This window comes from Gobius niger (assembly GCF_951799975.1).
Source record: "Gobius niger genome assembly, chromosome: 1".
In the NCBI taxonomy this organism is placed as follows: domain Eukaryota; kingdom Metazoa; phylum Chordata; class Actinopteri; order Gobiiformes; family Gobiidae; genus Gobius; species Gobius niger.
The window spans coordinates 59,354,374-59,381,962 of NC_136852.1; the positions used below are offsets into that span (position 1 = coordinate 59,354,374).

General features: G+C 39.8%; 2 protein-coding genes across 3 annotated transcripts in view; both read left to right on the plus strand.

The window, feature by feature from the left end:
- grsf1 (G-rich RNA sequence binding factor 1) overlaps positions 1-27,589 on the plus strand; it is a 121,137-nt gene that overhangs the window by 19,218 nt on the left and 74,330 nt on the right. The window lies entirely within an intron of this gene.
- On the plus strand, positions 1,612-27,004 carry slc4a4a (solute carrier family 4 member 4a). Of its 2 annotated transcripts, XM_079577114.1 has the most exons (25): positions 1,612-1,699; positions 4,432-4,593; positions 9,040-9,175; positions 9,495-9,655; positions 10,636-10,815; positions 13,669-13,745; positions 15,308-15,465; positions 15,617-15,704; positions 15,828-15,982; positions 18,171-18,296; positions 18,375-18,549; positions 18,633-18,766; positions 19,523-19,797; positions 19,867-19,937; positions 20,052-20,237; positions 20,434-20,547; positions 20,617-20,778; positions 21,261-21,439; positions 22,728-22,800; positions 22,883-22,951; positions 23,021-23,194; positions 23,369-23,524; positions 24,421-24,514; positions 24,883-24,962; positions 26,213-27,003. In XM_079577114.1, exons 1-24 carry the CDS (start codon positions 1,627-1,629, stop codon positions 24,924-24,926), a joined length of 3,222 nt encoding a protein of 1,073 aa, XP_079433240.1. In that variant the 5' UTR covers positions 1,612-1,626; the 3' UTR covers positions 24,927-24,962; positions 26,213-27,003. The 2 variants fall into 2 exon arrangements, with proteins under 2 accessions (XP_079433240.1, XP_079433241.1); XM_079577115.1 differs by lacking the exon at positions 24,421-24,514 and having other exon boundaries at positions 26,213-27,004.

A 27,589-nucleotide genomic window follows, 5' to 3' on the forward strand; every position in this document is an offset into this window, starting at 1 on the left:
ATGTGTTTCATACCTTGTGTCATTACTGTGATTGTTCCATAGGTGGCACTGAAGGTAATGGTGCCGTTCAACAGGCTGTGATACTCATATAAAGAGGCCCATTAAAAAGACCATGGTCTCAGCATATTTAAGGCTCTCGCTGGTGTTTGACTTGAAGTTGTATTTTAAATAGTCTCTTTTTAAAAAAAAATCTCTACAGATGAGGTCTATTGCATTTCGTTAACAATTGTTTTAAACATTATTACATCATTATTACCTCCAAGTTTTTTCATACGGCTTTGGTGTAACTTTATCCTCTCTGACTTTGTTCATTCAGCAGTGCTGAGATGTCCTTGAATGGGCAGTTGAATCCTCAGGATGAACTCTCTCTGGTGCATAGCTCTAAACATCCCCTTGGGTTGTGTTTGTCCTCACTATTTGTCTGAACACACACGGCCCAATAATGGATAAAATACCGCAATAACAATTCAAACTAGTTGACCCTCTGCCATATAACTCCACTATATGCATTCTTTCAGTAAGGGTCATAAACCAGAGTAAACATTGTACTGGGCCCAGCCAGGGTAAAACTGAAAACGGGAAAGATGTCAAAGGAGGCCATGTGAGGCAATTCGCTACAATACTTTTTGTTGTGATGACCCAAATTAATATAAATTCACACAATTTTTTATATTGTTCAAATCAGACTGACTGTGATCCACAAAACCTGCTGCTGATTTATGAATTAGTATTACTAAGGTGACACGATCTAGCTGTGCAAATAAACAAAACCTACTTTGCAGCCAATCATAACAGAATATTTAGATCCTTCCCACCTGCAGTGTTAGTTGTTGTGTTAGATTGTTTATGTGTGTATGTAAGAGAGGTATCTTGTGAGGTAGAGAAGCTCGTAACACAGCAACTTGTAATGGCTGGTGTGTGTGTGCGTTTGTGCATGTGTGCGTGTGTGTGTTGACACTTAAGTAAAGCTGGCCTAATCCTGTAAGGGCGGATGAGTAGACAGGCGTGTGATGGCCCACTTGTTTCTTAGAGGGTGAGAGAGATCGGGAGAGAGGGGGCCTTACTGACCAGCTGGAGAGGCTTTGGAGTGTGGGCGTGTGTGTGTGTGTGTGGGCGTGTGTGTGTGTGTGGGCGTGTAGCTTATTAAGCATAATTAAAGGATGTATGAAAAAGTTTGTCACGCTAGGATGAAAAAAAAAAGGTAAAACATGTCAGGTAAAAGTTGGTTGAATGTGTTTCGTAAGCTGTTTGATATCTTGGAGCTGCACCTGTTATTTTGGCTCATCAAAATCAATTAGCCAAGACTTCCTGTCCTCTCCCTCATCCTCCTCCACCTCCACCAGATTAGCTCCATTAGGCTAACGTACCGGCTGTGCACTGGATAGATAACACTAGTTCTTGTATCACAGCAAGTCACAACAAGAAGTTACAGCCTGATCAGCTGCCATTGTTCTTATTATTGGCCTTATTCACTTGAATGCGGTGGATATGAGTGCCACCAGTAGTACTAGACTGACTCCTAGTCCGAATTTACTACAGGTCAATGAGCCATACAAGCGCTACGGCTCCACGTTGTCTTTGGAGGAGAAGTGTGAGCAGTCTTTTTTCCTCTTCTACTACTACAGGATGGAGGATGAGGCGGTGCTTGACCGAGGGGCGTCCCTGCTCAAACACATGTGTGACGAGGAGGAGGTGGAAGGTAAGCCTATGTGTCCAATCTAGAAGAGGATGTTTTGAGTAGGGGGGCATAAATGACAACAACAGACCTGTCCGAGACAATGCAATGCTTTAGTGGCCTCAGACAGGACACACTTCATTATCAATCATTAATCAATCAAATGGTCTCAAAATGGTGTTAAGTTTTACTCACTTCCTGCACGCACATTGAAGTTTACCTGTTTACCAAGCTGGCTCGAGAGAATATAGAACACGCTGCTTGTGATTCACTGCACTAATCTGCTCAGATAGAGACAACAACAGAGAGGAACCTAGTGTCCTCCAGCACGTCCAAATACCTACCCCTAAACCATGTCAGGTACATCCAGTAATGTTTTTTTTTTTTTATGTATCTATTACTATATTTGATCAGAAATGAACAATTGTCCAACTCCTTTGTTCATGAATTCTCACCGAGTGACCAACGTAATGCCCTCCTGTAATGGAGCTGTCTGGAAAAAAGTTTGGACTGACTCAGCAATGACGTCACTTCCAAACAGGCTTAGAAACTGGCTCATATCCAGTAGTCTTGTCCAGTTGAATTGGGTTCTGTATCAATTTACAAACATGTAGATGAGTGGAGGTCACATAGGGTCTTATGAGGTCTCTACTTGAGTTTATGCAGTAATGTAAAAAAAAAGATGATCAGAATAAATATGGTAATGAGAATAAAGTGCTGTTTTATCTCAAAATTATTCTGCCCTGTGATTCACAGAACACTTAACTTTGCATGTATAAAATCAACCTTTCTGTAATCGCAAACCTGACTTGTTTAATAAAAGGCCCGGTTACTGAGAGCCACATTTGGTGGTTTTTGAAGTCCACTGGGTGCTTATGAGTTGGTGCCATGCTCTCTGTGGGGGGACGGTCCCAGTGCAGCAGTTACTGAGGAAACTGGCCTCAGCGCTGCGTCTCCTCAGAAATCTGGTGCACCAACAAACCTCCCCGCAAACACAAAGATTTCATTTCAGTCCGTGTGCACTTTACTGCCAGCTTCAAAAGAATCCAGTTAAAAGAAGGGGGAAGTTGTTTCACAAAGCTGCTCTGGCAGAGTACAAATCTTTCTCCGCCGTTCCATGTCTCAGCTGTGTTTTATTCTGGTCTCCCATCACGCTCCTTATTGTCTCTGCTCTTTTCTTGCGACCGTGCAGGCTGTGCCGAGGTTTTCACGCTCTGTTTTACCTCTCATCTATCAGGTCTACTGTCTCAGGGCTTTGTTCTCTTACAAATACGCCGCTTAACCATATGCTTGAGGCTGTGTTTGGTCATGACTTTACTGACAATGTCCAGTTAGTTTTAACAATGACGGCGTCTGTGCTGTTTTATTTTTGTCATTTTATTTGCTAGAAACACCTAGACTGATATGTGTATCTTTTCAAATAAATTGTAAGCATAGCATAGCAAGTTATACATTTCATACAACTTATGTAAAAAGATGGTCTCTGAGTGAAATATTATGACCATGTAGACTGTTTTTTCTATTGTGTGATGCCCTTCCCATTAGTGTCAGTGAATTTAGATGAACCCCAAACGTCAAGGCATTGTGTGACACCAATGAATAATGGATGCTCTTGTGTCTCATAGAGGTCATTGTTTGTTGTTTCAAAGCAGTCACTTCCTAGGTCCAACGCGGTGCCTTGGCTCAGCATTGCTTCACATGACAGTACGAGACTTTATTATTATACAGAGCCTTTTGTTCAGCCTCTCAGTACAAACCGTTTCCCAAATGCAATAGCAACACAATTGTGATTCAGCATTATATCTCAGCAAATCCGCTTGCAACATATGGTCACAGAACATGTTTCCAACTGGAGGAGCCAGTAAACATTGCGGTGTGCTTTTTGTTGGGCCACTTCCTAGACAGCTTGAAACCACTGCAGACAACTGTGATTTAGTCGTGCCAGCTTCTTTCGCTGCTACATGCTACCCACGTTTCTTTCCAAATATTTGATTTGACTGTGTACTGCGACCTCCTTACGCTTGCCCAGTGACCGAGCACGTGAGAATCTGAGTTGGTTGCGGTCAGGACTTTGAATGAGGGTCGAGGCAAATGACTCTATGGGGAATTCACTGTTTTTGACCAAACTGAGCATCCTTATTGGTATATTTGCATATTACATTTGTGGCTTATTGACCTTTTTACTTACAACAATTCAACTTTTATGATCGAATAATACCACCAAATTTTAATTCAGAAAATGAAATGAATTGATTGATTTTAGCTTTACCTTACCTTTGCTTTATTAGGCATTGAACTTTAAATTATACACTGCATTTATGAACATTTTTAGTCTCTTTCATGTTTCATTTTGAAAACACTATTATTATCCTCATCATGTCAGCATATTATTATTATATCGTCAAAAACTCCCAAACTGAAGGTCCCCAAAAAACAGGTTCATTCAGGTTCATGGGCAATGATGAGACCAAACGGGTTTGAGCTGGAACAAAAACTGCGGGAAGCCTTAACTGAAATGTATAGTTGAATTAGGATACAAACATATCATTTTAGTGGGAATTGAAACTTGGCAATTTGCTGTACAGGAATCACTTACAAAACTTCTCGTAAAATGGACTTCCCATCAGAATTTCAAGTGGCGTGGACTTTTTAAAAAAAACTAACATGTAAAGAATATCTACACTGTGGGGATGATTATTATTGGTTAAGCTGAAAGAGTTAAAGGTACAAGTTAATGTTTTTCTTTTCTTTTTTAGGACATCATACTATTTACATTGGGGTGAAGGTACCCAAAAGCTACCGGAGAAGGCGGCGCCACCGACGTAAAACTGGCCACAAGGACAGAAAGGAGAGAGCGGATGACAAGTCCGACACAGAAAACACTGACGAGGCCAGCAGTAGCATCCTCAAACCTCTCAGTAAGTTCTGATGGACCCACGTCAAGTCTCATTACTGCTGCTGTCTATCCCTCTGCACTCCTTTTCGACACAAAAAGCCTCAGTGACTCCCCCTGACCCCACAAGCAGTTGCTGAGTCCACTCAATGCCTATAAATAGCATTGATGTTTAGACACAGCAGAATTAATTTTGGGGGAGAAAAGTGAGCAGAGTAGAGTGTCTACTCTATTGTATCCAGTCGTGATGGTGTGAGTGCTAGAGCACGAGGGTTTTGTCCTTGCTTGTCGGGCTGTGTGACATTGTGCATGTGAATATTTGCTTGTACCAGAGCTGTGCTTTGTGGCTTGTCCTTCAGTAAAGACTAATGGGCCTTTAGGCACTGCAGTTCTAGTGTGAAAGCACGGACAGAACATGCAAACTTTCACCAACAAAGAGGGTTATGTTAGAGCACTCGAAAATGAGAATTGTTCCTGAATTCAGCTGTTGTGTAAGTGAAGTGAATGTTTGGATGATGAACATTTGATATACTGTACCTGGGGATTTTTCCCCTTCTTCTTTTACTTTTATTTTTTCAAAATGATGATGCAAACGCAAGACATTGGGTTCAAGGATTGCTATTATGTTTGGTAGATCTTCAATGAGATTACTGTTGTTGTAGGTAAAGCCAAGACCTTTTGTTGCTCTCTGCTGCCTCATTGAGTCATATAGCACAACCGGGAATCAGTATTTAGCCTTTGAGTTCATGTATTGATTATTTTCCTATATTTTACATTTGTATTTTCCTGATGTCAGAATTATCCTTAGTCCAACTATGTCTGGTGTATTTTAAGGGGATTTTCTTCAATCCAATCAAAGAATAGATTACAGTCTGCCCATCTGGCTCTCAGTACTGACAGTAGCGTTGCATACACCACAAAACATAATAAAACACTGGAGTATGTTTGAAGCCTAAACATCAAACAACTGTCTTAAAATTACAATACAGTAAATGCTTATTTTTATTCATAGACATACAGACCAGAAATACAGAACTGCAGATCACACACGAGTACCATAAACATTAGATTGCAACCACCAGAAAGCAAGGCAAAACTATGGGAGGTGATCATACCCTCCTTTATGAGTGATGATGTACGAGTAGCAATTCTGTAAACTAAGATTGTGATTGATATTGAACTTTTTTTTCGCTGTGCATTTAACCTATAACAACATCTGTATAATATAGTGTCAATAATAATCCTTGCATGCTTGGGACCTGCAGACATGAAACACATGCTGTGTCTGGCCTCCAGTGTAATATTGTATTCTGAGGAACACTGTGGCCCCTGGGGTAAACACTTTGCTGTTGTCCAGAATGAAATCCCTTTGTTTGGTCAGATGTCCGCTGCAGGGATTCATACAGCTGTGTGGATTCATATGCGTCTGTTCACCATTTGACCCCAAAGCATACGCATAAACATGTTACAGGATATTTTTGATATATTTTATACAAACCACCTTCTTCGTATTTGTATATTTTGAAAATAAAGCACTGATACATTTTCTGGTTGTGAAAAATGCTCTTGTGCCAACAGATTTCCCACCACATCCAATCCACACAAACATTCCATTGTTTGAGAGACATTGCAATACAGCACATACTTTCTTTCCAGATTTATATTTCAGTTTATTGCTTTTTGAGGCCCAGACAAAATACATTTTCTCATCTGTAGGAGTGAATTCGTATTTGTTTCACAAATGTTTTCTCTGGGAACTGATTATGATTATAGAAATAATCTCTTTGAACATAGATTCAATAAAATATTTTGTTATTGTTTAGACTTTGATCATATTTTGTAGTGCAGCACATTTTACCTGTCAAAGCCCCATTGGGATCTGTTTGCTTTTGCAGTCTGGGTCTTTAACAATCCGCTTACATGGTCATGAAATCCAAAGTAGCCGTATGCAGCCTAATTGTTGTTATTTAAATTGTCTAATTTCCTGTTACTTCTATTGCAATATTGTTTACCATACGGTCATGTCATACATATACGTGCCATCCCTGGCATGCAGCACACATGGGCAGATTCACATTATTAGGTCCTGCAGCTATGTATTTGTGCGAGTTGATCTGAACTTGTCACAGCAGAAGAGCTGTGCTGTTTGGGCTGAGGTCTGAGAGAAGCCCTGGGGGTGGCACTCTGCATTCAGGTCTAGTCCTTTCTGCTCCCTGAGACTGCTGCCCCGCATACTCAATGTCTGTGAGGCATGGAAAACATTTCCTGTCCTCAGTGATCCTGTCTTTGCTTTGAATGAGAAATGCCACGTTACATTGTCATTATGTACAGTCACAGACAATGCATGTGCTATGAGAACCCCCATAGCCCGTCATGGAGTTGTAAAAAGGGCACCAAGATAGAATATTTGTGTGGGATGCATGTCAGAAGTGGGACTAAACACTTCTTAAGTAGCAATCACACCAGGCTCTGGGCTGGACAGCGGGCATTCTTCCTCCATCCCCTATCCCATGAGCCCTTGCTGCCTGGACAAAGTACTCTTTGTGCGCCCCTAGGTCTTGGCTATGGCTCACACAGCTTTGAAATTGCGTTTGAATGATGGGATATTTATTTCTATCACTTTTCTCGGTGCTTGCCTTTACTCTTCTTCTTTTTCATTGTGCACTCCTCCTAACCACCACCTTCACTTCGCAGCTTACCTAACGTACTGCACATTGTATTGGTATCCATTGTTACTCAGTAAATCTATATATTTAACGGTGCATTTGACACAATATAAGAGTCAGCTAAACGTGTATGATGCACAGGTAAATTATTTTTTCAAAGGTATTATTATACAGGTAGTGGTCAGAGAATATGCTAGCAGACAGTCTTTACCCCACCTAGTAATCTTCTAGCTCCATGTCTAAACCCTCACCTCCAGTCATTGAGGCCCCACAGAGAAAATAAAATAAAGATTTAGCCTCTATGCTTTTACAGTGGATTGTTTACTGCAAACTGATCACCTATTAGAACTATAATCACATACTGATCACAGTATGTGATTAGTATGTGATTACTGTCTTGTTACTGTGTTTGCATAGTTGTAAATATTGTAAAAGACAAAATTAGCAGAAATGAAGTAAGTGATTGTAAGGTTAACAAAGGGGCAGATACCATAAGATTGCTCCTTTTCATTCACTGCATATATTTTCATTCATGTATATACGTATTATAATGTTCAACTCTGAATTAAATGAAATGGCTTCTAAAAAATCTAAGTTGCACTCATGATGAGTAACGGCGGGATGAAGGAGTGTCTGTTCAAGGAAAAAGGTTTAAATAATTTACGAACAATAATGATAATGTTTCAATCTTATTTAGATCAAATGTATGTCAGTGATGATGTTAAAATGTATAAATCCATGGTCAAATACTCATCTATATTTAGAATCAGTCTTGTAATGTAACATCAACCTTACCAGGGACTACAGGTGGAAATTAGCATTTTTGCTTTAACCTGGTACAATGCAACTTTCCTTTCTGGTCATTGTTAAACTGCGCACTGTCCCTGTTAAAATAAAAACCATTCCATACCAAAAAAAAAAAGAAAAAGAAAAGAAACAATATATTACAGTACATTATGTCATACTTATGCATGTACGTTACGTAACAATAGCCAAAAGACTGTGATTACCAGGGCTTCAGCGATAATGGGCAGGGGCCTATGTGGGTCGGCTGCTTTGTTGTTGTGGACAGTCTGCAGCATGTATGGTCCTGCTTTCGTGCAGGGGATTGTAATTACTTTAGAGCTCTCATTGTTAAGTTCAAAGAGTTGGAGTAGCAGTGACTCTATCAACTAGTTGCAATATGCCCGAATACTCTAGGAAAGTATTTTAAAAGTATGACCTCTTCAAAAGGCCTCTGCCTCTTTTTTCATTTCTCTAAATATTCAAATGGCAGTGAATAGGAAGGAAAGCGAAGCTTCTGGAATAGAATGGTCCATTTCCTAATTGTTAATCAGGATCTCCAGGGCATGTTGCCAAGGCTGGAGAGCCAATGGTGAAGGCTGTTCAAACATGGAGGAGGGTGAGATGTGGGGCACTGTCACCAAGGGGACCCCCAAACCCCATTGGCCCCCTCTTTAGAACTACTCCACAAAGTGCTGGAGCAGGCAACTGTGACTATCACTTGTACCACACACTGTAATGAGGCTCTAGGCGCTGCATTACTCGCGACTTTCTAACAATTAAAACAGGATCAGCTGATTGGGCAGTGGGATCTTTTAACATGTCCGAGAACAACAATAACCAGGAGGATAAGGAGAAAAATGAGGAAGAAGAGGAGGTGTTGGCAGAAGTCCCACCACCTCCATATGCCCCTGAGGTCACTGAAGAAGTCCTACCAGAGGAGCAGAAGAAGGACTCACATCCCATACCCAATGGCCACCAGTGCACGCCTGTGACCAGGAGTATCTTTCCTCTCTCCACAGTTTCTCCTGCAGCAGAGCGGATCCGCTTCATCCTTGGGGAAGACGACGATGGCCCAGCACCCCCTCAGCTTTTCACTGAGCTGGACGAGCTTCTGTCTGTGGATGGACAGGAGATGGAGTGGAAGGAAACCGCCAGGTAAGGCCTGTATCATAAGAGAATATGAATCCCTCTTGCTTGGGTGTATGTATGATATTGTAAAACGTTTTAGCTATTTTAGTTTGCATTTAATTTGAAGCTTGCAAGTGGCATCATTAGTATGGAGCACTACTCTCTCAGGAAACTGACTGAGGAAATCATAGTGACTAAAGTAAACTCCATCCCCAGAAAGCAGTCAGTTGTTTTGTTTTTCCATCACACTGCCCCTTGACAATCCACAAGTTGCAACTTACTTAAAGCAATAAGCAACAATAAGATACTTCGTCACATTAACCCATGTACATTTTTGTGTGTCCAGGTGGATTAAGTTTGAGGAGAAGGTCGAGAAAGGTGGTGAACGCTGGAGTAAACCTCATGTGGCCACACTGTCCTTACACAGCCTGTTTGAACTGCGCACCTGTATAGAGAAGGGCACCATAATGCTGGATATGGAAGCTTCCACTCTGCCTCAGGTTGTTGGTAAGTTCGTGAACATTTACCGAACCATAAACCAATATACTCATTTCTCTGCCAAACACATTTTTAATCATTTATCTGTTATGGTTTTTATTGTACGTGTAATGTGTAATTATGGACAAACGTCAAATAGATTTAATACTTTTTTTGAAGATGCCATATTAAGGTGGCAAGAGCTCTTTATGATTATACTATTGGGCCAGCGTGAATCCTCCACAGTCAAGTGATTAATGTGACGTAATTCAGTGTGTTCCCTGTCCCACACAGGCTTTGTAAGACTGGGCCCCCTGTTTGATGCCAGGCAACTTGACTGTTGTGCCATTAGCAGCACTAGCTCCACACAAAAATGCTAAACTGCCCTAAGCTGCAATCTTGCTTTCATGCATCTGACCTTCTTTTTAAAAATAGGCTAAACCCTTTGATTGAGTCATTTGTCATGCCACACTGCTCTTCATATGGAATTACAGTTTCTACTGGACTGTGATGATGCTTTTATTGCAACTTTGTAGCTGCTACTGTTGTGAAACCTAGGTAATCCAAATTATATAATTAAAAAAAAAAAAAAAAATTAGGCTTACATTTATTTCTATTACTTTTGTGTTATGTTTAAACTTTTCTGTATTATTCATTTACAAAAATGTTTTATGCCAATGACCTGAAGTAAAAATTGCACCCTTAATTATACTAGCTGAAATAAAAGCTGAATTTACTTAGTTGACATGAAAGTGTTCCATTCTGCAAGCAATTAAAAAGCATTTTTTTCAGTCAGAATACCAGGCATAAATGACACATTTATGCTGACAAACTTCCTTTTGTTGTAATCTATTTATGTAATCCATGTAATCTCCATGTAATCCAACAACAGGCAGGATTCTTTACTTTGATTTGCTGTATTGGATGAAGAACTTTAAGAAGTTCATAGTAATACCGACCTGTAGAGTTTGACATTAACCCTAATGGAGTGCGTTCTTTTTCCATCACAGAGTTGATCACTGACAACCAAATTGAAAATGGCCAGCTGAAAGCTGATCTGAAGGACAAGGTGATGTACACATTGCTACGGAAACATCGCCACCAGACCAAGAAGTCCAACCTGCGTTCCCTGGCTGACATTGGCAAAACGGTCTCCAGTGCAAGTAGGCTGTTTACCAACCAGGAAGCCGGTAATAATGATGCCAGTTTGGTGCAGTCTTTTGCATACCAAAACCACATAGCAAAAAGTAAAAATAAAAATATACATTGACCTACTAAGGTATATTTGCCAATTTTAAAAGTTTTATTTTGATATTGAAGCGCTAGAGACACGTAGCTTCTTCATTCTTTTGTAAACAAATCTAATGAGACATTTCACAAATATTTCTGCAAATAACGTGGTCACTTTTAACAGTAACACTTTATTTTACACTACCCTTTGATACATTGTACCAGCCAGATTTAGTACAATGTAATGTGCTATGTAACAATGTGTAATAACTTGTATTATGGTTTTACATTCACAATTGAATAATATTTGTAGTTTAACCATAATGTGTCTAGTTATTACATTATTTACCTCCAAAGTACTAATATACATTATTCCACTGTGTCCGTATGTACTTAGGTACAAGTCATTACAGGTTGTTACAAAGCAGATTACACTGTACTTCAGTTAGGTACAATGTATCAAGGTAGTGTAAACAAAGTGTTACATTTTAACTAACATTTTGGGCTGTCACTTTCCTTTTGATCTATAATTTGATCTATTCTAACATGCTGTAATAAATACATCTGTAATAAATAACTATCATCAGATGTGTTTTTTTAATTCATGCAGAGTTTAGTGATGCTAGGCTAGGGCTAGGCTAGCGCATGTCTATGGTAACTAGTAGCCTGCATTAAAAACAGTCGGACCCAAGCACAGTGCACCTGAGGCAAATCAGTTGTAACACCAGACTACCGATATAAATGTCTGTGTTGACTGTTGAATTTTTTTAATATAACCATTTTGCGTTTAAAATAACTTAAATTTGAGCAGCATCAGCTTCCTGGTTTTAAGCTATGCAGTGGCGGCGTGATCTGCTAGGTTACCGGATCTACAGTAGTTTGTTTACCTGCGGCCGGCATTACTACACGTGGAATTCACAAAGGAGCTTTCTCCAAATCAGATACGGCAACGTTTGGAGGACTACCCCATGTTTTTGAAGAGGTTTTTAATGCAGGCTACTAGTTACCATAGACATGTGCACTAGCCTAGCACTAGCCTAGCACCACTAAACTCTTCAAATATAAGGACTGCATGAATTAAAAAACAAAAAATCTCCAGAAATCATCAACACTCTGGATAACTAGGACATGAGGCCCTATGTCAAAAATCCTAAAATATCCCTTTAACATTCTGCAAATTGCACATTGTGACAGCCTTACTGCATGCTATTGCTATTAAACACTGTAATGAAGTACATTACCTCAAAGCTATTTTAATGAATACAATGTCGAAGTCATTTGAACTTTACATTATTCATTGTTCAAGATGTTTGCTACATTTTGACAACAAGGCAATGCTCTATGTTGTCAAATTTTAATAAGTTTAGTCACAAAAAGCTCAAAAAGCTGACTTGGCAAGCTCCACTCACTTATTTCTGTTAAGATTCAGGGTTCACTGCATGGAAGTAACTTTGTCCTTTGACTCATGGTCTTTTAATGACCAGACCCTTATCTTGTGTAGCTTTCTACCTATCTGTAAAAGATTTTTTCACACTTTCACATGCGACTTTATAATGGCTGACTTTTCTTTGGCTAACAATCACCTGCTTTGACTTTCTCTGTCATCTTTTCTGCCCCACCCCCTGCTCACTTGGATTGTTGCTGATGCTTCTAAAAGCACGTAGTCCTCTTGACACCTCTTTGACTTGCTTGTCCAGTCGAATGTCTATGGAGGACTTGAACACCCAGAGGAGTACTAGCATGGACTGGCTTAGTAAGTTACAAATGGGTAGTCTTTGTATACAGTAGTTGTAGGATTCACAACATCCTCTCACATTAAAATAACTATTAGCTTTTGAACTAACTTTGCATAAAACTACATGAAAATCCCTTAGAAATCCCTAAAAGATCCAGATAGATCTATAAAGTTAAGGTCTAAATTTAAATGTTTTGACTGGCTGCATCATACTGACAACCATGTTATTACCCAGAATGCTCACAAAATGTGAAAATGTGTATTAGCATCAGCATTTGTGGTTGTCGTGAGAGGAAAAAATGTTGCATGTCACATCTGCAGAATGGAGGTGAAATCACGGTCAGAAGTCCAAAGGCACTTACCACCACCAATTAGATACGCATAATTTGTAGGGAAGTTTTACACAATGAACAGAGCTGCTCATTTGTGTCCTGAAAAAGAAGGGTATTTAAGGTATACCTCATTGTCCCTGCAGGGAAATGTAACCCATCCTTCATTGACTTTGGTTAGGAGCAGTGGAGCTAGGTTTGGTCTGTATACAATACACTATAAAGAAGAAACCCAGGTCCATCACATCACCACACCGAGCAGCATAAACTGCACAGTGTAAACCAAAGGATCGCTGGTTGCACTAGTTGTAGCCAAAGTAGAGGAGTAAGTCAGAAGTAAGTCAAGCAGCAAGCCATCTTAATACTGGTCCAGACCACTAATGTGATTTGTGCATTTTGAAGGTTATTGGAGAAAACCATTCAAACACAGAGAGTAGGCGTATTTCACAGAATAGCCCCACATGGCCAGGGAATCAACATGATGATAGGCAGGAGTACTGGCCTCTCAGCCACTGTGCTGTGCATTTATCTATTTTTAAATTATATACAGTATAAACTCATTTACAAGACGGTAGTGGGTGATTTAGGTGCTTTTCTGTTTTGTGGTGGCTGGTGGGTGAAATTGTCTGTTTTGTACTGCCTGTGGAGCAAACTGTCAGTGAGCCACTCTTTTTCATGGATCAGGTTTGGTTATTCCTTTCTACAATCTTTTTCAAGGCATAATTTTATTTTGATTGTTCTTTGAACAGATAGTCCCACCACGACGCACCGGAACCTAACATCCAGCAGCCTCAATGACATTTCAGATAAACCAGAGAAGGAACAGGTCAGTTACCGTCACAGTCCTGCTAATACATGTGAATCTGCAATCCCCTGGTCATCGTCATGTTATATATTTAAGCTAAGGTCAAGGTTGATTTTGAGCTATGACAAAAACTGAAATGTAAATGATTGCTTTTACAACAGCAGGCCTTTCATGTGTGCACCAAAGGTCAGCTTGTTGCTGTCATGCTGTAACCTTTTGAGGTGTCCAGGCCTGATTTGCTATATTAACAGTGTCGTGTGTTGAGTCTGGTTTTGACCCTGCACACTCACATCATTGGCACGTTTGTCACAGCCTCTGAAAATAGGAGAATGCTTTTACATAAAAATGATCAAAACAAAAACAACTACATTAACTCTTTCATTTATTCTCTGTGTGTAGTTTCTTCTGGACAAAGACTTGATCCAGCAAAGTAGACAATGATATACGGAAAAAATATATTTTCTCCCCTTCTGCCAACTGTTAAGTTTGTTTTGTATTTAAGTAAAACTTTTTTACTTAAAATCTATTTTAATGGGCTCAACTGTATATAAATTGACAGACTAGAAACTGTAAGGGTTGTTTCTTTAAGAGTATTTAAAAAAAAAAAAAATCCTCACTTAATTCAGCATATAAATTCTTGACATTTCCCACTGGGATTGGGAAATTAGGTCAGAGTTACAGAGTAAATTGTTTTGGGGACACAAGGATTCAGCTGACAGGAAGTTCATGTCATGTGAAAATGCCTTCAATTCAATCGCTTTCTTGTAGCAATTTGTTGCTGCTATAGGAATATGACAAAAAGTAACCCACTCTTACCTCCATGTGACAAAATACATAATTATTGAATTAGATATTGGTTCTTTTCCATGTAGCAGCAGAAGGAGATAACACAGGAGGGGATAGTGTTTTGTGGATTGGCATGGTGCACAGGTTACAGTTCACAGGTTACAGTGTGCAGTTAGACAGGTTAACCTCACCACTCAATTATTTACGTACGGACCAAGAGGCTCAACGGCCTTTGATTGGATCTACTGCGGTGGAGCCAAAGCCAAAGTCAGCTTTACTGTACATTTTACCACACGCCAAGTACAAAAGGAGTTGGTGTTATGGTGCAAACAGTGTTGAACAAAAATCTAAAAATACGTACTGTACTTTACATAATTGGGCAGGCTGGAGTGGACCACAATTTGTGAATGCACTGCAGAGGAAGGGAAGGGACAGGGTTCATAGCTTCCAGGTGGTTGAAACTGTCCTTCAGTCGGCTGGACCTGGCACAGAAACTCCACTCACTCCTCCCTTACGGCAGCACATTGAAGAGTGTGTGGTGGATACTACTGTGGTGAGGAGGGCTTTGCTGGAGTGGTGTTAAGGACCTAAATGTATGAGAGTGGAGCACCGATGATCTTCTTCACTGCTCTCTTGTAATCTTGAGCTGATGTAGAAGAAAAAAAGGCAAACACTAAGGTCTAAGTTCATTTAGCTTGCTGCTTTCTATTTTCTTTTAGTATTATTTTTTGTTTGTTTTCTTGGATCGTGAGTGTAGTGCTTAATATCCCAATTCTTCTCTTCCTTTGTACTTTTAGTTGAAGAACAAATTCATGAAGAAGTTGCCCAGAGACGCCGAGGCCTCTAATGTCCTTGTGGGTGAAGTTGATTTCCTGGATGCGCCTTTTGTAGCATTCGTCCGGTTGCAGCAAGCTGTTATGTTGGGAGCGCTGACCGAGGTGCCTGTCCCTACAAGGTGAGAGTCATGACCACTGCTTTTGAGACATACTGTTTTTTTTATTAATTGTTTTAATTCATTGCTTTATTATTTCAACATCTGGATCGGCTGTTCAGACTTTTTGATTCATAATTTCTGATCTAAAACCAAAATTCCTTTCCACATACAGATTTTTATTCATCCTACTGGGACCAAAGGGAAAGGCCAAGTCATATCATGAAATAGGCAGAGCTATTGCTACTTTAATGTCAGACGAGGTAAGTTGAGCATTACCTCAGCTTCACCATCGTACTCACCTTGGGATGTGCATGTCCACCTGACTGCCTGCTTTCAAGGACGTTTCACAGTTGAATGCTTCGACATGTTTTGCTTGTGTCTAGATCTTCCATGACATTGCTTATAAGGCCAAGGACAGGCAGGATCTGCTGGCTGGTATCGATGAGTTCTTGGATGAGGTCATTGTGCTTCCTCCCGGCGAGTGGGATCCTACAATCAGGATAGAGCCCCCAAAGACTCTTCCCTCTTCAGACAAAAGGTCTTTTAGACAACTTCGGTGTTTCTGTGTTTGGAAAATGTGTATTGTTTATGTTAGTTCGAGTTAGACTGCTGCAACGTCCACCAAGGCAGCACGTCAACACACACAGTAACAACTTACATAGGTCTTGTGTAATTGGCTGCCTCGTAGAGCAGTAAAAACCGTACAATAGAGCTCAACAGTCCCCCTGAATGGATTGTTCGGGAAGTAAAAGTTCACATGTCTACTTATTTATATTAAGTAAGAAGTTTAAAAGAATGATGGAAGCTATGCTGGTATTTGGTTGTTGATGGACAAAAGGTTGAGGTATACTTTTGCAGATGGAAAGTCGCTCTGTGCTAAATCCGGCACATTTACAGCACTATTACCTGTTAATTAAAATGCAGTGTCCCATTAAAATAGATTCATAAACATAAAATGTTTGAAGATTTATCCAAAACTTAACAAAATCATTTTCCATATATTTTTTTCAAAAAGAACAAAAAAAGAACAAAAAAGAACAAAAAATACATTTAAAAGTACATATTTATTGGTTTTTTTTTTGTGGTAAATATCCACACAAGAAAAGGTCCTGGGTTTGTATCCGGGACCGGTCGAGGCTTTACCTTTCCGTGTGGACTTGGCATGTTCTCCGTGTGCTTTGCGTAGGTTTTTTACTTCCTGAACCAGTGCTGGAACGGAGGTGGGCGGGGCAGTTGAGCTCCATGATGACAATTCATAATTATATATTAAAAGGCTTCACCGGAACATACTGTAACTGTAACTGCCCAAAGCAAAGCTACTCCTGAGACTCTACATAAGAGTAAATGCAGGGGGATCGATAGATGTAACTAAAATGAAAAATATATATGTTGTAAGCAAATTACTACATATTCGGCATTCGGGATATACAGTATTATAGCACAGATCATTTTTGACCCCCTCTGATCAAATCATTTACCTCCATAATGTCTTGTGTTGTTACATAAACAAGAATTACTTGACTGTATCTACTTTTAAGTTATTACTGTTGCCGTGTTATATTTTAGGCATGATACGTTGCTTCCTTTTGCATAAAACCCAAAACAACAAAAACAACTATCCTAAAAACCTTCTCTTAACCCTTAACCATTCCAGACTCATTATGTCGTTTATGTCACATCATTAGTACATTGGCATTGTAAGATTGGCTACCTCATATAATCCTGCCTAGACTATTTTTTACCATAGTATGAAATATAATTAAACTTTAGTTGTATGTGTTTTTAGCCTTATTGTATAGTTGCCAAACTACTGTATAGCCAGGTTTAATCTGGGCAAGGGTTAACTTGGCCTGCTACACCGGCTCAACACCTGTCTACTGATTGTACAAGGCTGAGGCTGTAAATCAGTATGTAGGTTGTATATTAAACTAGACATGTTCAGCATGACTACAAGAGCAACAAACCAGTTTAAGAGATACTTAACCAAACCCATAAAAGTCAGAATGAATGTGCAACAGCAACCAATTGGTAGAATGTAATGGTGGTATTTATTTTCTGTTTTAGATTATGTCTTTGACTGTTATTTAGTATTAACTCACAGGATTGTCATGAACTTGGGTCAAAGACATTGGCAATTTTATAAAGTTTCTACGTTTGTTAAAAAGTTATAAATAAGTTGGTAGTTGGCTAGCAAGTCATTTGACACAAATTGCACAGTGATTGGTGATTGATACCACGGCATCAGTATTGGGTCGTTTAGTAAATATGCTACAGTTCATGATAGAAATTGTTATTGCAGACATCATGTAAATGTAGATTGTAGTTGCCCCTTTTACCATCTACTACTAGATGTAAACTTCCCTAAATCAAGAAAGCAAACTTTTTGTATTGGTTTGCTGGCTGTCTAGCAGCAAACAGACATGTGTTAGTAGGACAGCACAGGGATACTTCACCAAATTATTTTAATATTCTTGCAAGCGTGGAACTCTTGCAGTGAGTGGAGGACATTAAACATGCATCAGTATCTGGTCACATTGCTGTGTCTGCAGAATAGGAGGCCTCTTTCAGGCACTGCAGCATCTCAGCCTTTTCAGATAATGGAATAGTTCTCAGTTATGGAAAACATAAAGACATAATTCACATAAAACCTGTACTGTGTCAGGATGGGACTGAGGGTGTTAGAGTTGCTGTTCTGGTTGCATGAATTTGTATCCTCTGTGTTATAGAAAAAACATGTACGCCAGTGGAGCAGGAGGAGGAGGAGACCCTAAGATGAATGGTGATATGCCTCATGATGGTGGCCATGGAGGAGGGGGTCATGCAATAGGAGACGAGCTTAAAAATACTGGCAGGTAGGAAACAATGAGATCAATTCTTGAAATGATTTTGTTAAGGGACTAAACATCCCATAACATGCATTGTGATTGCAGATTTTGTGGAGGCCTCATACTTGATATAAAAAGAAAAGCGCCTTTCTTCATCAGTGACTTCACTGATGGTTTTAACATACAGGCCTTGTCTGCTATTTTGTTCATTTATCTGGGAACTGTGACCAATGCCATTACTTTTGGGGGTCTTCTGGGCGATGCTACTAACAACATGCAGGTCAAATGAACATTTTGTGAATATATTAAATTTCTCTTTGAAAATGCCGATGTCCTCATAACAGTTTTGTGTTTGTGATTCAGGGTGTCCTGGAAAGCTTTCTGGGAACAGCAATTGCTGGTGGAGTCTTCTGTTTGCTGGCCGGACAACCTCTTACTATTCTGAGCAGCACTGGGCCTGTTCTAGTGTTTGAACGGCTTCTCTACAAGTTCAGCCTGTACGCTTAAGCACAAACTGTTCACACAACACAAAGGACCTTTCTGCAGTATGCAGCAGGACACATAAATAGCTTTGACTAAAACCCACATAAAATTAGAAATGTGTTATTCCAAGTGTTGCGACCCAGCTCTGCTTGGGCAAAGGAAGTATGGTAACAAAAACCAAGGTGTTAAAAGGTTAAATACAGTTAATCAAAATAAGGTAACCGTCTCAAAACAAGTGTCACATATAGGCCTAAACAAAACGGATGACACATGAACGGCAGACACAACTTAAGGATATCAAAAACGAGTGTTCCTTGTGTGAAAAAAGTATTTTCACACAAAGGACCACAGACAAAAATGGCATGCTGGCCTCTGTGGCCAGTAGCCTCAAAATGTGAGAGGTGTAGCTTTTTATAGGAGTGGCTGCGGCAACCAGAGCTGAGCTCGAAACGAGTCCTCCAACCCCAGGCCAGGGCTCCCACAGCCAGGTTTCCATGGAGGACAAAGAGAAATTAGCCACACAACCAAAACTAATGCAAAATGGAGGGAGACTGGAGGGCTGGGGCTGTAACACCAAGCCTGGATTAATTGGAAGGGTTGCCAACTTTTTCCTCTCTACACAACTGGAGGCAAACGATTTACTGTGATGTATAATGTGAAAAAAATATTACAGTGAATGTAAAAAAGAAAAGAACGTAATGAGGCGCTACATAATGTTTATATAATATCTTTGTCTTCATTTAGAAACCCTTATTTTCTCTTTCTCTCAGGGATAACTCTTTTGACTACCTGGAATTCAGACTGTGGATCGGCTTGTGGTCTGCGTTTTTCTGTTTCATCCTTGTGGCCACTGATGCCAGTTACCTGGTTCAGTATTTCACACGCTTCACCGAGGAGGGCTTTGCCAGTCTCATCAGCTTCATCTTTATCTACGATGCCTTCAAGAAAATGATCAAATTGGCAGACCACTACCCTATCCACTCAGATTATAAACTGCAGTATGTCACGCAGTATGACTGTGCGTGCATGGCCCCCCTCGTATTAGGTAACTTTTTCATTTATTGAAAACCACAAAAGTCCCAGGTACATTCTTTATATTGTACATTGTTTTCAGATAACTCCTCCCAGCTTGGTTCTAATTCTTTGGATGGTTCTGCAATGTGGATCTTGAATGCCACTGAGCTTGTGAGTATTCACTTTTCGCTGCGACACTGATTCATATGAGTGTCATCTTGTAATATCAAGAACAGGAATTTCAAGAATCAACTTCTGTTGATTGTTTGCGGTTTCTCTGCCCAGCCAATGAACAGCACCTGGTCCACCCTGACAAAGAGTGAGTGTTTGAAGTACAAGGGTGAACTCGTTGGTGAATCCTGCAAATTTGTGCCAGATATCGCCCTCATGTCCTTCATCCTGTTCTTCGGGACCTACACCTGCTCCATGTGTCTGAAGAAATTTAAGACCAGCCCTTTCTTCCCCACCACAGTGAGTGTGCTGCTGTATTCATCTGAACTTCTTGTTGGTTTGTGCTTTGAGTGTGCTACAAAAATGTCTGAATTTGTAGTTTTAGTCTCATCAATTCCATTTTATTCATAGTATGAGGGAAGAAATAGATTAAACGCCAGGAAATGCACTCTTACACTGTGCCCTTTCACTTAAAAATGAGCAGTTATTGTTGTAGGTGAGGAAACTGATCAGCGACTTTGCCATCATTCTGGCCATCCTCATCTTCTGTGGCGTGGATATGCTGGTTGGAGTAGAAACCCCTAAACTCATTGTGCCAACTGAATTCAAGGTCAGTGTCTATAATTCATCATTCATCATTTGTGTTTGATTGCTAACTTTGGCAACCGTGTCGTATTAGCCAACCAATCCGACGCGTGGCTGGTTTGTGCCCATGTTCGGAGGAAATCCCTGGTGGGTTTACCTGGCCTCCGCTCTGCCCGCACTGCTGGTCACCATACTGATCTTCATGGACCAACAGATCACTGCGGTTATTGTCAACAGGAAGGAGAATAAGCTTAAGGTCAGTCACACAACCAAACAGTGGTACAAATATGCACTTTTATTTCTGACCGAGAGATCTGTACATTATCCTCCGCACTTGTACAGGATACAGGTAACACTCACACCGCAGTTAAATATGCTTGTCATTCTTCTCATGAGAGTGAGAGATGTTTCATGGAAGTGACTGCATGGAAAAAACTGAGCATGTACTTGAAAAGTTCAGCCAGTAACAGCTGCGGCTGTGATTCATAGGCGTGATCCCCAGAGTTAAATTTATCAAAAATGATTAAATATATTTTTTAGATTGTATACATACATGTTTCTATTACATATTGTAGCTTTTTATTGCATTACCTCTTCAAATTGGGCAACTGACATACAAACAAGCTGCTACATCAGACTTCTGCACCGGCCGATGCATGTCTTGGACTTTTGTGTGTTTTTCTCTGTGTACGTGTGACCCTGCATGAACTCTGACCAGCGGCGTGTTTGTTGTGGCAGAAAGGGGCGGGTTACCATCTGGACTTGTTCTGGGTGGCTGTGCTGATGGTTGTGTGCTCCTTCATGGGGCTGCCCTGGTATGTGGCTGCTACAGTCATCTCCATCGCACACATCGACAGTCTAAAGATGGAGACAGAGACGTCCGCTCCGGGAGAGCAGCCCAAGTTCCTGGGTGTCAGGTATCTATCTTTCAGTTAGTGTATATAAGGGAGCGTCGCTTACAAATGGATGTAGCGAAGTTTAATAAGCAGATTTTTCTCTGATAGGATTGTGACCTACACATTTTCAGATCATTTAATAGCCTACTGCTTGTTTTACTCATCATTTTATTACCTACGTTTTAAGTTATATTCGCCACCTTAGCTCCCTGTCAAACACATCCTTTGTTTGTTTTCTTATCTAGACACATTTAATGATGGGGACATATCAGGCAAAGTTGACATTTTTGGGCTTTTGTGTTATAATGTTGTTCCCTCATCAAAAATCTACCTGCTATAGTATTTCACTTCACTCGCTTTAGTCTTTGTTCCTCTTTTACTGCAATCCTCCGATCCGTATTTCTTTGATTTTGTTGTTGCTTGAACCCAGAATTGTCCTTTCCAAAACCCTTAAAGGGACTATACGGAGTTAAAAAATGTTGAAATGAAGTATTTTCCTCCCCCCACATGTTACAGCAATGTCCTAATGTGTAGAATGAGCTCAGACCTAATCACCACAACTGCCTCTAAAATCATGCACTGTCACTAAAAAAGCTGTTAATTCAAGTCCCAAGTGCCGTCATGCACATAATAATATAGAAACTGCAGTTACGAGTAAGACCTGTGGTGGCAGCAGTGAGAATAAAAATGACCAACTTGCATCTAGTCCCTTTAAACCAACACCGAACCCATTCTGAGGAGTTCAGCACTCAAACTGTGTTCATCACAACGCCATTCATTTGCTGGTTATATTTATACTCACAACTGCCACCTCAGATCTTATGCGTAACTGCAGTTTCTATATTAAGCTTGTGCATGACGGCACTTCAGACCCGAATTAACAACTTTCTGAGTGACAGTGCAGGATTTTCGAGGCAATTGTGGTGAACAGGTCTGGGCTCATTCTGCACCTCCGGACAGTGCTGGAACATGTAGGGGAAGGAAAGCACATCATTTCAACGTTTTAAAACTCCATGTAGTCCCTTTAACTTACAAGATGCGTAAAACAGAGCAGTGTAGCCCATCAAGATTCAATTCCATACACACATTAATTTGAATATAAATTATACATGTAAAACTTGAAGTATTAATACCGAGGTGCCCAAAATCAACTGTATAAGCCACAATTATGCATGATATGTCCACTCTAGAGTTAATTTATTGGCTGTCTCAGTGTGGCAGCTGAACAAGCAGTCTTTGACTTCAGATGCAAAGTTATAAATCACCGACTGCACAGAAAGTTAATGTGTGATATAATTCTCATCTGCAGAGAACAGCGCGTCACTGGAGTCTTTGTGTTCATCCTGACGGGACTGTCTGTTTTTATGTCTCCCATATTGAAGGTTTGCTTTCACTAATGACACCAACTCCTTTATTTTACTTTTCATATTCCACATGCGGCACATTTACACACCTTTTTTCTAGTTCATCCCCATGCCTGTGTTGTATGGAGTCTTTCTGTACATGGGTGTGGCCTCTCTAAATGGAGTCCAGGTAATCATTCATCATAGCTCAGTTGATAACACCCCAGGTTGTTTGAGATGAATATGTAATAATTTCCAGTTCATGGACCGGCTGAAACTGCTCCTGATGCCAGCGAAGCATCAGCCTGACCTGATCTACCTGCGCCATGTGCCCCTCAGGAAGGTGCACCTGTTCACTTTCATTCAGGTGCTGTGCCTCGCCATGCTTTGGATTCTCAAGTCCACCGTGGCAGCCATTGTGTTCCCTGTGATGGTAAGTTGCAAGTGTATCACACATGACATTATTCAAGTGCAAGACTATCAAATAAGAGGATTACAGAAATAAATATTGTATAATGCAATGTAGATTATCTTTACATCATGTATTATTATTCTGCCAAGGAAATTTGCATTTTACTAATACAAGCCATGTGATTTGTTCTTTTAGATTCTAGCCTTGGTTGCGGTCAGAAAATCTATGGACTACATGTTTTCTCAGCATGACCTCGGATTCTTAGATGACGTTATCCCAGAAAAGGACAAAAAGAAGAAGGAAGATGAGAAGAAGAAGAAGCGAGGAAGCATAGACAGTGATGGTGAAGAGGTAAGATGCATATTTAAGCAGGTGAAGACACAAAGTTTGTCTTGGATAGTGCATAATATCAGATATTTCAGCTATACTGTATTTTAATGTTTCTACAGAATATGTTACTCTTTTCAAATCTTACATTTCAGCCGGTACACAAATTGATAATCATGAACCCCATTCATTATCATATTTAACTGGAGTGCCACAAGGCTCATTGATTGGTCCACTTCTGTTCAGTATTTATTGGCATGCAAGAGCTGCAACACTCTTATGTTTGCAGATGGTTCTGTCATCTTTGCTAATAATTAAACATCAAATCTCAATAGCAGAACACAATTTAAAAGTTGTCACAGAATTCAAATATCAGGGATTTTACTTCGACTCAAACATAATACAACATAAAATTAGCTTGTATGCTGACGACATTATACTTAATTACAAAATCCACAGTCATTACTCCATTGAACATTCAAAACAATCAATATGTTTGCCAACATATCAAACTATACCATAAGTCAGAGTAAATCAACCGTTTGCATGTATGTTTTGTGTTTTGAGTCTTTATGTTAAAACAGCAACCTCTAACAACTGGACAAGTTTATGTGTTGATGTTTTTCTTTTTTCGATCCAATGCTCATCATCAATTAGGAGTTAAGCACTTGTCCACTTGTTTGACATTTTTAACATATGTATCTTGCCCTGGAGGTTGACATGAACCTTCATAAACTAATGGTATGATTTTATTTTCAATTGTAAAATTCATGAAATCTGGAGGTTGCTACCTTTTAAGCCCCTTGAGGGTTTTTAGTATCCATTACATTTTGTAATCAACAAGTATTTATGCATATATATCTTTTTTACTATGTGAAAAAAGCTAAATCTAAAATCCACTGTAATGTTCTCTGTGACAGTCCGACTACCCTTACAATGAGAAAGTCCCCAGCATTAAAATCCCTATGAACTTGATGGAGCAAGAGCCCTTCTTAGGTGATCAGGCCTCTGACAGTGAGTAGAGACCGTCTCCTGAGGACCAGCAGCTAGCTCACGTTTTTTTCTTAGCTCATTTCCTCTGCTTTCCTGACCGTCTGCCAGATGCCTCTCACTCCCTTTTGACCTTTGCATTGTTTCCATTACTTTTCTGTTTTGCATAAAACTAATTTTCTTTTTCACTTTGATTGTATCTTTACATATGTGTTTTTGTTTGCTTCTTCTGCTGTTTCTTAACATTGAATGTAGTGCATTAACATAACATTTGCTTTAATTGTAATAGCACTATAATCTACAACTGCTACCACACAGCACACACTTTTAAAACATTGATCATTGCCATAATGCTTAAGCATTCAGCATTTTAACTCACACGTTTTTAACAGGAGAGAAGTCCCCTGCATTTCTTGAACACCACACATCATGCTGAGCACATGGACTACTACCAGGCCGACTACATGTCCAGGTCAGTGACGTCATACCATTTATCCTGAACCCTAGAGTTGCTGCCCCCATTCCTTCCATTTTCAAACAATGAGGATTGGATTTACATTGTTTGCAGCTACGACACTTCATATATAACTCTCACAAACGTCTCAGTGCATCGCAATTGTTCACGTGCATGAAATGCATGAAAAAGTTTGATCATTTTCAAACAACATTTACACTTAACAACACCAACAAATCCCAATGCATTATGTTGCAAATTATAAAGCTTTATCAAGTTTGGATATATTTGTTTTACTTTTCTTGACAAGCCATATGTACACCTGGTGTAGGATTCTTGTCCTGTGCAGCTAAATTAATAGTCGTATCAGTCAATACTTTTTCCTCTGACAACTTTCGCACTAATGTTTTTACAGTGCACTGACAGAAATTCCCAGCCACCCTGTTACTTACCCGGCGGCAACTTAAAGCTAGACGCTCATTATAGGTTTGTTTAGGACCACCAATCGGCTTAAATCCCACAACACGGCTTCATCGTGTGGATAAATATTGAGATCTATGATTATGCAGCTGGAACAGAGATTGCATTTTTATGCTATGCCCTGGACCTCAGCTGATGACCAAAATCTGCAGGTCATTTGTGGAGGGTCACATGTCCCCCATCTGCTCTTCACTTGTGGGAACAGTGCTGACGAAAATACCATTCGGAGCGGATTAGCTTTTGGGACAATGTGCAAAAAGCTGCTGTGATATCAGGACATTATTGATAGCCACAAACAGCATTCATGATATTTAGTGCATAATTGGATTAACAATAAATGGAGAAGAATCCAGGTTCAAGCAATTGTTCCACTGCAAGAAACCGACCCCCCTTTCCTTTTTGAATTTTTCAGTATCAGTTTTTCTGACACTGTTGACTGGATAGACTCATTGTGGGATGACATTGTCTAATGTGTTGGACATTTGATTGGTTGTGGCACATGTCCTGCAGAGAGGAGGCTGAATGAGTATGATCCACACTGATGACATGGTTCCTCCCCTGCTCTAAAACACTAATCCTGTCTCACTAAGACTCTAGTCAATTGCTTTGTGCTCAAATGACCCAATCCGTCTCCGCAGAATACACTGTTCCAAGTATGGATGTATACATATGATGATACATGCACACATTTGAGTAGGAGTTAACTACCAGCTTTACACAAGTGATAAAATGTTTGTACCGTCATGTTCGAATAAAGCCTAAAGCAGGTTTTATTGTGTGCTTTTCAGCCCCGAGATGAGTCCGCTGAAGTCTGTGCCTCAGATTAGAATAGACATGGACCCAGATGATGACTATGATGAAGACAACACATTTTACTGGAAAGGCCGACGGTCTGAAACGTCTCTGTAGAGCAATGTCAGCACTGGTTCATCTGTGCTGCAACAAGCATCCTAACTTAATCAGTCAAGCTACACTTTGGCATGTTTTCAAGACCCATGAACTGCAAGGAGAGAGTGAAGAGCGTACTAACTACAGAACAAATGTATTTTTTTCTATTAATGCAGTTACTCACTTCTGTCTTGGCACTACTTTGCCTGCTGCGCCTCACTGACTGAATAATTCCTGCTTGTGTATGCAAGTCCTGCTACATGTTGCCAATCAACAGAATATGCTACAGCCCTCTGGACTGGCCGTACATGGACAGTGTTCCCTGTATGTTTGACAAATGTATACTACATTGACAAAATGAACCATTTGGTTACACTAATCTTATTTTCCTGTAGCAGGGAAATGCTGTTTTCATAGCTCTACCTCTTGTTATAGTTTAAATTCTCACAATGACCAATTGTATCATGTTGATTTTTAATACAGCATGAGCTTTTGATAATGTCTTTCTTCTTGTAGAGTTCAATAATTAAGTAGTAATGAATGTTGATATTTTAACAATATATTAACTCTGCATATGCTGTATGTGCAGACAGGCTTCATTTTATGATGTCTTTTGATGCTGTTTTTATTGCTTCACTTTCTAATTGAAAATGATTCTGTCACATGTCCTCCTTAAGGTTTTTTGTTACTGTTTTAAATTAAATCAGAAACGTCTTTATCTTTTTAAAGAAATGCTTGCAATTTCCATATATCTCCGACCTGGATGCTGATCTCTCCTTCAGCACGTGTACTGTATTTCTCGATAACATCCAGGATTCTTATAGATATGTATCATTATAAAATGGAAAGTCTAGTTTATTATTATAATGTCAGCCGAAGCTTCAAGCCTCGAAATGTGATGGGTCAGAAAAGACCATGAAAACAAAAGTATTATTCTGTTTTGAGCCTAATATAGATATTATTACTTTGACCGCCAATGCACCAAAGAGCATGAAGTACTTTCAGGAAATATATAGGCCTGGGCCTGCATTTTGCAAGAATAATGGTCGAAAAAATGTTCATATAAAATAAATAAACAAAAAACACAAGTTATTGCTGAAAATCAACGAGGGGCAGCTGCTCCCCCTTGAACATTTAAAGCACAGGTCTGACCTGTGTGTTATGTCTATGAGTCTGACTCATTAAAAGTGTATGTGCGCCCTCTAGAGTCTTTCTAAGACCATTACATAAGAAAGTACTAACTTTCAGCACCGAGTAGCCTTTTGAACTATTGTAAA

Coding starts and splice junctions, on each gene's coding strand:
- slc4a4a (XM_079577115.1), top strand. CDS start 1,627: ATGGAGGATGAGGCGGTGCTTGACCGAGGGGCGTCCCTGCTCAAACAC. Junction 9,176..9,494: donor GAGTGGAAGGAAACCGCCAG/GTAAGGCCTGTA, acceptor TTGTGTGTCCAG/GTGGATTAAGTTTGAGGAGA. Junction 20,238..20,433: donor GCCCTTTCTTCCCCACCACA/GTGAGTGTGCTG, acceptor TTATTGTTGTAG/GTGAGGAAACTGATCAGCGA.